The 14,127-nt window shown below is 44.6% G+C and overlaps 1 protein-coding gene across 1 annotated transcript; it reads right to left on the bottom strand.

The window, feature by feature from the left end:
• Positions 1 to 3,857: 3,857 nt before the first annotated feature.
• Positions 3,858 to 12,986, bottom strand: LOC139396635 (platelet-derived growth factor receptor-like protein). Its single transcript, XM_071143579.1, has 8 exons — positions 12,351 to 12,986; positions 11,807 to 11,967; positions 11,001 to 11,143; positions 9,049 to 9,200; positions 8,611 to 8,717; positions 7,033 to 7,219; positions 5,623 to 5,762; positions 3,858 to 4,743 (listed from the first exon to the last, which is right to left on the bottom strand). The coding sequence occupies exons 1-8, from the start codon at positions 12,433 to 12,435 to the stop codon at positions 4,510 to 4,512; spliced, it is 1,209 nt and encodes a 402-aa protein (XP_070999680.1). The 5' UTR covers positions 12,436 to 12,986; the 3' UTR covers positions 3,858 to 4,509.
• Between the last annotated feature and the right edge of the window lie 1,141 nt (positions 12,987 to 14,127).

The raw sequence follows: 14,127 nt of genomic DNA, 5'->3' as shown, positions 1-14,127 counted from the left end.
ACAGTAGAGAGGCTATAAACAGTAGAGAGGCTATAGACAGTAGAGAGGCTCTATACAGTAGAGAGGCTATAAAAGTAGCGAGGCTACATACAGACACTGGTTAGTGTCTGGCTGATTGAGTTAGTATGTACATGTAGATATGGTTAAAGTGACTATGCATATATAATTTGTTTGGTCGTTGTTCTTCCTCCTAGATCTATGTTGAAGCAATGTAAAACATGTAGCTTACTGTACATGATAAATGGCTGATGTAAACATGTTAGTCTTAAACTATATCCTCAATGGAGATTGAAGAATCTCTATTGAATGACCTCTTAGTCCAGGAGCAGGTTCAATGAGGGTCTGGGATACAGCCAGAAAGAATAGTTCAAAACACGTTGTTAACAGAATGGATACACTGTAAAAAAATAAATAAATAAAAAATTAAACATTTTTTAGGTTCACCTCAACAACTATAAAAGTGTACGTCAACTTTTAATTTTTTTTTTGAATTTTACCCCTTTTTCTCCCCAATTTCGTGGTATCCAATTGTTGTAGTAGCTACTATCTTGTCTCATCGCTCCAACTCCCATACAGGCTCGGGAGAGACGAAGGTTGAAAGTCATGCGTCCTCCGATACACAACCCAACCAGCTGTACTGCTTCTTAACACAGCGCATCCAACCCGGAAGCCAGCCGCACCAATGCGCTGGAGGAAACACCGTGCACCTGGCCACCTTGGTTAGCGCACACTGCGCCCAGCCCGCCACAGGAGTCGCTGGTGCGCGATGAGACAAGGACACCCCTACCGACCAAGCCCTCCCTAACCCGGGCGACGCTAGGACCAGGAAGTAGGACAATAAATATTGTATAGGGTTGTGTTCGATCCGTAGCGCTGAAGATCTGCTTTGTATAATATGACGGCGCGATCTGAAATGATCTTCCAAATTTTAACGCAGATCTTCCCGCGATACTTCGGCGATACGGATTGAATCATATGAGATTAATAATGTAGGGTATGTAAACATTATATTAGGTAGCATAGTTAAAGTGGCTAGTGATACATGGTTAGAGCCGTTCATGTGTTTGTCTGATTCCAGGAGAGAGTAAAGGCTGAACTGGAGCCCTTGAAGGAGAAGCTGAGACGTTACACTGAATCCAAACTAACCTGTGGTCAACCAGAAAAATTACATCACGCTAATTATATTGGGATGCAGTCTGTCTGTTCATTTAGAGGTTGATACTTGATTTATGTGATATTCATAGATATTTTGTGGGGGGGAGGGGGGGGGGGGGGTCCAGACACAGGCTGCAGAGACACATAGGGAAATCAAGAAAGAGTTTCAACATCTTCATCAGCTTCTCATAAATGAAAAGGAGGCCAGGATAGACACTCTGATAGAGGAAGAGAAGGAGAAGACTTGGATGGTAAAGGAGAGGACTAAGGAGATTAGCAGAATAATCTCAACTCTTTCAGACAAGATCCAAGCTGTAGAGGAGCATCTAGAGGGGGACCATGTTACCTTTCTGCAGAGATACAAGGCCATTCTACACAAGGCCGGGTAAATGAGCTGCCTCCTGTCTCTCTTCTTCTCTCCTGTTCTTCTCTCTCTCTCTCTCTCCGCTTCTTTTCTCTCTCTGCTTCTCTCTCTCCTCTTATTCTCTCTCTCCTCTTCTTGTGACGTCATCACAGAGATGACATCACAGACACACTGTGCAAAAAAGAAGAGACATATTATTCAGTCCGTATTGAGGAAGTTCAACATGACATGGTGACTGAAATGTAAAAGCACCCGTTCAATCAAACATTGTCCTAGCCACCGTGCTTCTACACCTGCATTGCTTGCTGTTTGGGGTTTTAGGCTGGGTTTCTGTACAGCACTTTGAGATATCAGCTGATGTACGAAGGGCTATATAAATACATTTGATTTGATTTTGATTTGATTTGAAAATGACCTTTACTTTTCTATAACGCGATCTGTAACGCTTCAGCGACAGGCTTGATATCACCCTGCATCCCACTGCTGACTTACTTCTGAAACTAAGCAGGGTTGGTCCCTGGATGGGAGACCAGATGCTGCTTAAAGTGGTGTTGGAGGGCCAGTAGGTGGCACTCTTTCCTCTGGTCTAAAAAATAACCTATATATATATATATATATGTGTGATTGGGACATTGCCCTGTGTTGGGTGCTGTCTTTTGGATGGGATGTTAAAGGGGTGTCCTGACTCTCTGTGGTCACTAAAGATCACATGGCACTTATCGTTAAAATAAGGGTGTTAACACCAGTGTCCTCGCTAAATTCCCAATCTGACCATCACGGCCACCTAATCATCCCCAGCTTCTAATTGGCTCATTCATCTTCGCTCCTGTAACTATTTCCCGGGTTGTTGCTGTAAATGAGAACGTTCTCAGTCAACCAACGTGAAATGTTCTCAGTCAACCAGGGTAAAATAAAAATGTAATACTGCCCACAGTTACTGTATTTATGTGGTAGAGTTACTGTATTTATGGGGTAGAGTTACTGCATTTTTGTGGTAGAGCTACTGTATTTATGTGGTAGAGTTACTGTATTTATGGGGTAGAGTTACTGTATTTATGTGGTAGAGCTACTGTATTTATGTGGTAGAGTTACTGTATTTATGTGGTAGAGCTACTGTATTTATGTGGTAGAGTTACTGTATTTATGTGGTAGAGTTACTGTGTTTATGTGGCAGAGTTACTGTATTTATGTGGCAGAGTTACTGTATTTATGTGGTAGAGTTACTGTATTTATGTGGTAGAGCTACTGTATTTATGTGGTAGAGTTACCATATTTATGTGCAAAAACATACCCATACATTGTCATTATTATGCAGTACAATAACACACTGTCTGTTTCTCTGTGTTCAGATCCGGTGGTTCTGGACACCAACACGGCCCATCCAGACCTGCTGGTGTACCCCGATATGGTCCCATTCAGAACCAGAAACTCTGAAGAGAGAGAAAAGATGGAGACACCGGTTCCTGACACCTCAGAGAGGTTCAACCTCTAAGAAGGGATCCTGGGCTCTGAGGGCTTCGATTCGGGAACACACACCTGGGACGTGGAAGTCAGGAATGAATATCTTCAGAGATACGACTACCTCCGTGACTGGGCCCTGGGGGTGGTGGAGGAGTCTGTGTCCAGGAAGGGTGTGATAGAGAAGGGAGGCTGGAGATTAGAACAACATAGAGGAGTTTACACCGTACGCTCTGTCCCCGAACCTCTCATCACCCTCTCATTGAAGCTGAGACAGGAGCCCCTGAAGATCAGCGTGACATTGGACTGGGACGGAGGAACACTGACCTTCTCTGATCCGCATTACAATCAACTTCCTCCACACGTTCACACACACCTTCACAGAGAAAGTCTTTCCGTGTCTGAGCAGTGGGTGTGAGACCTTCACCTTGAGGATCTTGCCAGTGAAGGTCAATATAGCGGCTGAACAGCCCAGATGACACCTCTGTATACCACCTTTTCATATTAAAATCTCACTATTTGTTTGAATTTTTTTTTAAACATTTCGGAGAGTTTAATTTCAAACCCACTTTTAGCACAGATTTGAAGTTAATGAAACCCGGACTCTTTATTTGAGCCTGATACACCTGAACCAAACAAACAACCGTTATGTTCAGACTGTTTGTGTTCTCTATCTCTCTGTACCACCCAATATAACATAGTCTGTGTCCCACGAGGCTCTGGTCAAAATTAGGGCACCACATAGGGATTAGTGTGCCATTTGGGGCACTGGCTCTGTCACTCTGACGAACACCATGGCAAAAGGATGCCTCATATTGACCTGTATTGGTCCATGACACAATCTGACCATCAGACAATAAAAACGCATTACAGAAGGTTACGTGTAGTCTATGAAAACATTTCTTTATTGAGACAAACAGGAAGTAGGAAGAGAGAACACTAGAGAAACCTGTCGGCGGTGGAAAGTTGGAGAGGAGATATTCTCACAAGTACAAAAGGAACACTACTTGCAATATAGAAACGCACACCAAAGAAGGTGAAAGTCTGATGATGGTCCTTTAAATCTGCATTGATACGGGAGCATTATTCTATTCTATTTATTATGTCTATATTCTATTAATTATGTCTATCAAAATACATTCACTACAATGTAGATGCTCAGAATGCTATCTGGCTCTCTCTATCCCCCCTCCCCTCCCCCACTCCCTTTCTCTCTCTCCCCAATTTGCATTCTTCCGCCCAGCTTTCTCTTTCCCTCCGGCCCTGTGTAAACCTTCTATGCTGTGTGTGTGGTAACTACTGGCTGTTTTAATATCCATGAGCTACTTGAGAGCTCACTCATTGAGCCCTATAGCTTCACAGTATACGTACATAGTAACGTCAGGAGTAGAATGGTCAATTAAAACAAGGTTCCACCCATGGAATTAGAACCAACTCATTCTACAGTTCCAGTTCCATCTTGATAGGCTACTTCCTTCTCCTTCGTGGCTATGCCATCCTTCTCCCATTTCTGATCTGAAGTCTATTGACTCTCAGGGTTTTTTAGGCTTGGGCTTGACTTTGACCTTATCCTTAGCAGCAGCCGCTAGCACTTTGATGGTGGTGGAGATGGTTCTGGAGCCTTGCAGGTTCTGGGCTGTGCATGTGTAAGTCCCTCCGTCCACCTCCCTCACCTCATCCACCAGGAGGACGGTCTGGGACTGCTGCCTCCCCAGACCCCCTCCGTCCGGATGAACACTGTCCTGGGTGTACAGAGGCCTGCCGATCTGCCGATCACACAACCACAACACAGACACACAACCACAACACAGACACACAACCACAGTCAGACATACAAACACAGCACAAAGAAAGAAGCAGGTTACAATTTTAGCCTCTCTGCACTGTACATAGCCTCTCTGCACTGTACGTAGCCTGCACTGTACGTAGCCTCTCTGCACTGTACGTAGCCTCTCTGCACTGTACGTAGCCTCTCTGCAATGCATGTAGCCTCTCTGTACTGTACGTAGCCCCTCTGCACTGTACATAGCCTCTCTGCACTGTACGTAGCCTCTATGTACTGTACATAGCCTCTCTGTACTGTACGTAGCCTCTCTGCACTGTACGTAGCCTCTCTGTACTGTATGTAGCCTCTCTGTACTGTACGTAGCCTCTCTGCACTGTACGTAGCCTCTCTGTACTGTACGTAGCCTCTCTGTACTGTACGTAGCCTCTCTGCACTGTACGTAGCCTCTCTGTACTGTATGTAGCCTCTCTGCACTGTACGTAGCCTCTCTGTACTGTATGTAGCTAAGTGTATAGCTAAGTGGCTAAGTGTATAGCTAAGTGTATAGCTAAGTGGCTAAGTGTATAGCTAAGTGTATGGCTAAGTGTATAGCTAAGTGGCTAAGTGTAGAGCTAAGTGTATGGCTAAGTGTATAGCTAAGTGGCTAAGTGTATAGCTAAGTGGCTAAGTGTATAGCTAAGTGGCTAAGTGTATGGCTAAGTGTATAGCTAATTGGCTAAGTGTATAGCTTCTGTCAAGAGGTTTCACATCATATAACAGGAGGTAGAGTATTGCACTTGTCCTGTAATCCTACTCTAGCTATTGATATGATAAATGATTGACCTCAAGCATGGCAGACCCAGTTAGCACAATGACATACCTGTTGCCCAGGGTACTCCCAGGTGAAGTCTATGACCACATCCTGTTCTCCAATCACAGTACAGGTGACCTGTAGGTTCTGACCAATGGCCGCAGAGTTGGAGGACGCCTGGATCACTGGGGTCGGGGGCGCCACAGGGTCTGACAGCAGGGGACAACACAGATAGCCATAAGACTCCTGAACAGCTAATAAAATGGCATCCCAGACTATTTGCATTGACCCCTCCCCACGCTGCTGCTACTCTCTGTTATTATCTATGCAGAGTCACTTTAATAACTACCTATATGTACATATTACCTCAATTACCTCGACACCAGACTCTGTACCGGTACCCCCTGTATATAGCCTCCACATTGACTCTGTACCGGTACCCCCTGTATATAGCCTCCACATTGACTCTGTACCGGTACCCCCTGTATATAGCCTCCACATTGACTCTGTACCGGTACCCCCCCTGTATATAGCCTCCACATTGACTCTGTACCGGTACCCCCTGTATATAGCCTCCACATTGACTCTGTACCGGTACCCCCTGTATATAGCCTCCACATTGACTCTGTACCGGTACCCCCTGTATATAGCCTCCACATTGACTCTGTACCGGTACCCCCTGTATATAGCCTCCACATTGACTCTGTACCGGTACCCCCTGTATATAGCCTCCACATTGACTCTGTACTGGTACCCCCTGTATATAGCCTCCACATTGACTCTGTACCAATACTGCCTGTATATAGGCTCCACATTGACTCTGTACCGGTACCCCCTGTATATAGCCTCCACATTGACTCTGTACCGGTACCCCCTGTATATAGCCTCCACATTGACTCTGTACCAGTAACCCCATGTATATAGCCTCCACATTGACTCTGTACCGGTACCCCCTGTATATAGCCTCCACATTGACTCTGTACTGGTACCCCCTGTATATAGCCTCCACATTGACTCTGTACCGTAATACCCTGTATATAGCCTCCACATTGACTCTGTACCGGTACCCCATGTATATAGCCTCCACATTGACTCTGTACCGGTACCCCCTGTATATAGCCTCCACATTGACTCTGTACTGGTACCCCCTGTATATAGCCCTGCTATTGTTATTTACTGCTGCTCTTTAATTATTTGTTATTCTTATCTCTTACTTTTGGGGGGGGGTATTTTATTAAAACTGCATTGTTGGTTAAGGATTTGTAAATACGCATTTCACTGTAAGGTGAAACACCTGTTCTATTCGGTGCGTGTGACTTATACAATTCTATTTAATATACAACAGTCAATATGTCTGCCAGTCCACCCATCAAGGAACGTTGACAAGGAATGTCCGCACTGGTCATTTGAACTCTATGAGTCGGCTACCCCCTGGAGAAGAGGCTAGCTGTTGTTTAAGGTACGAATCCACGGACTTACAGTTGACGTATATGAGCATGTACTTGACGGAGCTCTGCCTGAGGTTTCCAAGGCTGGCAACGCAGTACAGCTCCCCGGCGTGGTGCAGCTTGGGCCGGTGGATAGTGAATCCCTGTTTAACGTTAAACGTGATCTCCGCTCCGTCCACCGCCACCTCTACCGGGGGAAACTCCCGGTGCAGAGACACCTAAGGATGACCAGGTGCGTTAATTATTTTATAGTGAGTGGATACCATATTCTTGACTATAGTGTCCATAATAGGCAGTGGTGAGAAAAAGTACCCAATCGTCATACTTAAGTAAAAGAAACCTTAATAGAAAATGACCTAAAAGTAGAAGTCACCCAGTGAAATACTACTTGAGTAAAAGTCAAAAAGTATTTGGTTTTAAATATACTTAAGTTTCAAACGTAAATAAAATCACTAAAATAGACGTAACTATCAAAAGTTCAGGGTTCAGGGTCTTAAACAAAACAACATCTACTTTGAAACAAAAGTATTACACCTCACACACATGTTCTTAAAATAAAGAAGACACCTGTACCATGTCAGATAAAGAGATGAAATGTATTACATTTTGAGTTTACATCCAAATATGACATTTTATATACATGGAGGACTGAAATATAACAAAAAACGTTTGACATAGAAACACCAGATATTCCTTTTTTTGTAACAATTTTGTATAATGTTGATTAATTCTGAAAAATGTGAATAACATTCCACCCATGAGGCCTCGAGGTCATTTGACTACATACACGGGAGGTGTAAATCACAGGAAAGACAGTGGTCATGACAACGTCACAAAACACCACAGTGACGGGGTGTAAAGAACTGAACTAAATGGTGTGTGATGACGACATACAGGTGTGTGAACAGGTGATCAGAATTCAGGTGATTGGGATCTGGAGAGTGAGCTGGTGTTTCAGAGTGTGAGCTGGAAGCAGGCGGTACAAAAATAAACAGTTGTTAATTAATCAATTTCCTGATATGTTTGTCTGATTCCCATGCTCCTCGCCTTGATGTAAAGAACCTCCTCTCTGGGCCTCCAGTGTGTTGCAGCGGTCTAAGGCACTGCATCTCAGTGTTAGAGGCGTCACTACAGACCCTGGTTTGATCCCGGGCTGTATCACAACCGGCTGTGATTGGGAGTCCCATAGGGTGGCGCGCACAATTGGCCCAGCGTCGTCCGGGTTAGGATTTGCCCGGGGTAGGCCATCATTGTAAATAAGAATTTGTTCTTAACTGACTTGCCTAGTTAAATAAAAACATGTGTTATGTTTAGCTCAGTCCCGAGGACCTTACCTGGCGTGTAGACCCGGTAGTATAGTACAGCTACAGCAATAGGATTTTTCTGTATTTCCCCACATAAATTGTAGCACATTATGAGAAAATAGTAAAATATGATAGGCATGGTCAAATGTGCTTATGACAAGGTTTGTAATGCATTATAACTGTGTCCCAGTGTATTATATACCTCTATAACTGTTAAGTAAAAAAAATTCAAAGCAAAAATGTACTTTCAAAGAGGTAATTCTGTATTATCTAATCTAATCCCACCAGATCTGTTCTGAACTCACCTTGGCGTCAGGTGATGTCACCTGACAGGGGAGGACTGTTGGCCAATTGGTCCTCAGCTGGATGACCTCATAGTAAGAGGAAGAGGGGACAAACAGCTCCTGTGGGTCTGGGGGGGAGGGGCAGACAACTGTTATACTGTGCGGCTCATATGATGCCCTATTTCCTATATATTGCACTATTTTTTAACAGAACCCTATGGGTCCCTGATCAAACGTACCGCACTATATAGGGAACAGGGTGCTATTTGGGACCCGGTCCTGGACACTGGCTTGTGTCTCAGTTCATCCTAATTCCAACCCCAATGTAAATGCATTTATTTGGACAACGAATGGGTCTTTTGGCCCTGGTCAAATGTAGTGCACTACATAGAAACTAGGGTGCCTTATGGGGCTTAGCCATGGTAACAACTCCTATGTCAGGAGGCCGGGACTTAGTACCAGGGAAGAAGACAAAGACTTTGACAGCCTTGTCGTACACCTTCCTGCAGTCCCTGTCTTCACAGTACATGGGGAAGCAGGTGTATTCTCCAGTGTCCGCTCCTGTAGAGTTGGACAGGGTCAGGGTGCCATACCGGACATGCTGCACCGTCCTGTACGAACACAAAGAAACAAGAGTCCCTCACACCAGAGCCACACAGGCCTACATACAGCATCTCTATACAAACAAAGAGATGAGAAATTAGTCCCTCACACCAGATGCGCACAAAGATTTTTTCTTTAACGAGTCCAACGCGAAGGATACACTGCTTTCTTGGGAATGGGCCTGCTGATTCCTGCTTACAAGCAAAAACTAAAGCAGGAAGTACCAGTGACTCGCTCACTACGGAAGTGGTCAGATGACGTGAATTCTATGCTATAGAACTCTTCTGCTAGCACAGACTGGAAAATGTTCCGGGATTCATCCAATGGCATTGAGGAGCATACCACCTCAGTCATCGGCTTCATCTACAAGTGACTACAACTCAGCGTTCAACACCATAGTGCCCACAGCTCATCACTACGCTAAGGACCCTGGGACTAAACACCTCCCCCTGCAACTGGATCCTGAACTTCCAGACGGGCCACCCACAGGTGGTAAGGGTAGACAACAACATGTCTGCCATGCTGATCCTCAACACGGGGGCCCCTCAGGGGTGCGTGCTTAGTCCCCTCCTGTACTCAATTTTCACCCCGACTGCATGGCCACGCGCGACTCCAACACCATCATTAAGTTTGCTGACGACACAAGAGCTGTAGGCCTGATCACCGACAATGATAAGACAGCCTATAGAGAGGTCAGAGACCTGGCAGTGTGGTGCCAGGACAACAACTTTTCCCTCAAGGTGAGCAAGACAAAGGAGCTGATTGTGGACTACAGGAAAAGGCGGGCCGAACAGGCCCCCATTAACATCGACAGGGCTGTAGTGGAGGGGGACGAGTATTTAAAGTTCCTTGGTGTCCACATTACCAACAAACTGTCATGGTCCAAACACAGCAAGACAGTAGTGAAGAGGGCACGATAACACATTTTCCCCCTCAGGAGACTGAAAAGATTTGTCATGGGTCCCCAGATCTTCAAAAAGTTATACAGCTGCACCATCGAGAGCATCCTGACTGGTTGCATCATCGCCTGGGAAGGCAACTCCTCAGTCTCGTACCGCAAGGCGCCACAGAGGGTAGTGCATACGGCCTAGTACATCACTGGGAACAAGCTTCCTGCTATCCAGGATTTATATACTCGGCGGTGTCAGAGGAAAGCCCAAAAACTTGTCAGAGATTCCAGTCACCCAAGTCATAGCGGTACCGGAGCGCTAAGTCTACGACCAAAAGATTCCTTAACAGCTTCTACCCCCCAAGCCATAAGACTGCTGAACAATGAATCCAATAGCCACCCAGACTATTTACAATGATCCCCCCCCCCCCCCCCCCCCACCCCACACCCCTCCAATTGTTTTTATACCTCTGTCACTCACTGTTATTATCCATACATAGTCACTTCACCCCTACCTACATGTACAAAATGACCTCGACTAACCTGTACCCCGCACACTGACTCGGTACCGGTACCCCCTGTATATAGCCTCGTTATTGTTATTTTATTATGTTACTTTTTTATTGTGTTTTACTTAAGTTATTTGGTAAATATTTTCTTAACTCTTTCTTGAACTGAACAGTGGGTTAAGGGCTTGTAAGTCAGAATGTCACAGTAAGGTCGCATGTCACAAGTGAAGTTTGATTCGATGACTCAGCAACTAACATTGGACTATCCTGGCAAGATGTTTTAAGTTTTATACAGGCAAGTCAACATTGTGACAGGTCACTTTTTCTAGTGAGCCCTTGTTGCCGCGGAGGCCTGTTTCCATGGCACCCTGTCCCATCACATCATCAAGGCCCCCCCCCTGGAGTCTCACCTGAGTCTCCCCTCGTCGTCCTCCTCCAGGTAAACAGGAACGCCCCACTCAACAGGGTTCCCTTTACACCTCAGCTCCAGGGTGTCACCCGACCGGATGCTCAGACTGTCGGCAACACGCTGGAACTTCCCCTTGTTCACCACCTATGGTATAAACCAGGGAGGAGAAACATGGTTACCTTTAGTGATCCTTATGTTAAAACAAAAGAGAAGCCCTCACACTGCTTTTCTCTAGTATCACTTATGTGTTGTTCAAGCTTATGTGTTGTTCAAAGCTTATGTGTTGTTCAAGCTTATGTGTTGTTCAAAGCTTATGTGTTGTTCAAAGCGTATGTGTTGTTCAAAGCGTATGTGTTGTTCAAAGCTTATGTGTTGTTCAAGCTTATGTGTTGTTCAAAGCTTATGTGTTGTTCAAAGCGTATGTGTTGTTCAAAGCTTATGTGTTGTTCAAAGCGTATGTGTTGTTCAAAGCTTATGTGTTGTTCAAAGCTTATGTGTTGTTCAAGCTTATGTGTTGTTCAAGCTTATGTGTTGTTCAAGCTTATGTGTTGTTCAAGCTTCGTCAGAGAATGTTTGTAATTTGCAATTATTAGTAGACATTTGCTCCACCAACATCTGTTGATTGTGTCAAATATCTCAAACATGCAAGTGTTTTTTGATTTGTGTGCATAATGCTTATCTTTAATGTACACTATGTATATGTAGAGATTTTTATGAAGATGCCAATCTGTCATGGCAGCTTGAAGATTATGAAAACACAAAACAAGGCATTCTCTCGCGAATTATTTGAAATGTCTTCAACCTTACCTGTGTCAGGTGAACAGGTGGGGGAGCCGGTGCTGCTTTAGCCCTGGGTTTGGGTTTGGTTGTGGCTTTACCTGCTCCCCTTACTGGTTTACCCTTACTGGATTTGGGCTTACGGTCTGGTGGGGTGGTCCGTCCCTCCTGCTCATCCTGCTGGCACTGTCCTGCAGAGCAAGTGTCCAATATTGAATTTCTATTCTTTGAAATACACTTAACCATAGTCACAGTATGTTCCAGGTCAATGGAACAAATAAACACATGAAGAGTCTAATGTTAATTTGATGTTAGATTAAAACATTGCAGTATGCCATTGGTAACCATACTTGGGCAATAACAGGAAGTTCCTCCAAAGGAATTTACTACACAGACAGACAGCATGAGGTGAAATCAAAGTAAATGTAACTAACTCAAGAAATGCCATCAAAGTTCACAATAAGTCAGAGTAATGCAACCATCTACTAATCTCCTCCTGCACCTCACTGGCCTAGTGTATGTTTAGGAATGCACGTGATCCACAGCCACACAGAGAGGAAATAAAGTCACTTACCAAACTCCAAGATTAACCCACAGATGAGGAGAGCCCCCAATAATACCAGCCGCCACTTCTCCCCTGATCCGTTTACTGCCACCATGGCCCCTGTGATGTACAGACCAATGAACCCACCGACTGACTGACCGCAGGATTAACAGTTCACAAGGTTCACAACCACAGTACAACAGGGAACGCAACAAGGAGTGAAAGACGTGAAAATGAAAGAAGGGGGTAGAGAGAGAAGGAGGGAGGGAGGGAGGGAGAAGGAGGTTTGCTGCGTGACTGCGAAATGAGTGGTCAGTTGTTTAGCCAAATCACACACATTCCTCTACTGACCAAAAGAGAATGAAAGAAAGAAATAGAGAGGGAGAAGTAGAGAGAGAGAGAGAGAGAGAGCAAGGGAAAGAGGGAGAGAGTGAGAAGTTGAGAGGGAGCGAGAGAGGCCGATAGAGGGAGAGGGGGAGAAGTAGAGAGAGAGAAGCAGATAGAGGTAGAGAGTGAGGGAAAGAGGGAGAAGTAGAGAGAGAGACAGAGAGAGTGAGAAGTTGAGAGGGAGCGAGAGAGGCCGATAGAGGGAGAGAGGGAGAAGTAGAGAGAGAGAGAAACAGATAGAGGTAGAGAGCGAGGGAAAGAGGGAGAAGTAGAGAGAGAGACAGAGGCAGGTAGAGGGAGAGAGAGAGAGAGTCTCCCCAAATTCTTCCTGTGGTGCTCAATGGAGCCATTCAGGGGCCTGTGGTCCAATCAGGGGCCGGGAATGGAGGCCCCTCCACCCTGCTACGTCTGGGACTGCTGAGACTGTTTATTTAGCTGGAGAAGTGGAGTGAGAGAGAGAAAAAGCTTTGCATAGTAGCAGTGGACCTCTGAACTACCTTGAAGATAGTAAATAACAGTTGTCATTGTGTTGATGTTAAGGTGATTTGGTTAGGTTAGACTTTTTGTTTAGCTGGAGCAGTGAAGAAAGAGGGGCATGACAGGCTGGCAGTGGCCCTCTGAAGTACAGAAGCGATATCTTTTAAAAGTAAACAACAGGGTCATTTATAATAGTACACTTTTCATCAGATTTAGTTTGTTTAGCTGGAGAGGTGGGATAGAGAGAGAGAAGCATGATCAACCTGAACTACCGTGCTTGCATACCTTGAAGACAGAAATCCAGTATACTCTATAACAGTTTTTCCTTAAGGTCTTGTGTTTTCACCCACATACACAAAAGCTCCTCTGAGGTTGTAAATAAATGGATCAGATGTTTCTAGGAGTAATGTATTGCACCATTTAGGAAACAGGAAGCTAACAACAATTATTTTTTTAACACAGTGTTGTGGAAGCTACTCTGAAAAGATTGTTTACCAAGCTACTGGAAGAAGTTAAACTACACTAAACCTACTTTTAAGAAAAATATAGTTTACTGAATTAAAGTTACTTTAAAAAAGTAGTTCAATACATCAAAACGACTTCCTGATAAATTATCATATCTAAATGTAAAATGTCATAGAATACAAATTGCAAGAACAGATTAATCGGGGAGTCAGATGTTAACAGAATGTGTAACTCAGCCTATTAAACACAACAACAAATGTTTCAAGTGAGAATTAGGATGGTCTGATGGCGAAAAAACTACTGCCTACTTCACCCATCTCTTTTGTTTTTGCTAAACCTGCAGTGTGTAGTTCCAGTAGTTAGCTACACCGCTACATGGTAAAACAGTAGTGTGTAGTTCCAGTAGTTAGCTACACCGCTACATGGTAAAACAGTAGTGTATAGTTCCAGTAGTTAGCTACACCTCTACAAACAGTAG

This window comes from Oncorhynchus clarkii, unplaced genomic scaffold (assembly GCF_045791955.1).
Source record: "Oncorhynchus clarkii lewisi isolate Uvic-CL-2024 unplaced genomic scaffold, UVic_Ocla_1.0 unplaced_contig_6764_pilon_pilon, whole genome shotgun sequence".
Lineage (NCBI taxonomy): Eukaryota > Metazoa > Chordata > Actinopteri > Salmoniformes > Salmonidae > Oncorhynchus > Oncorhynchus clarkii.
The sequence above is the reverse complement of the archived record's forward strand: the minus strand, read 5'-3'. Positions and strand labels throughout refer to the sequence as shown.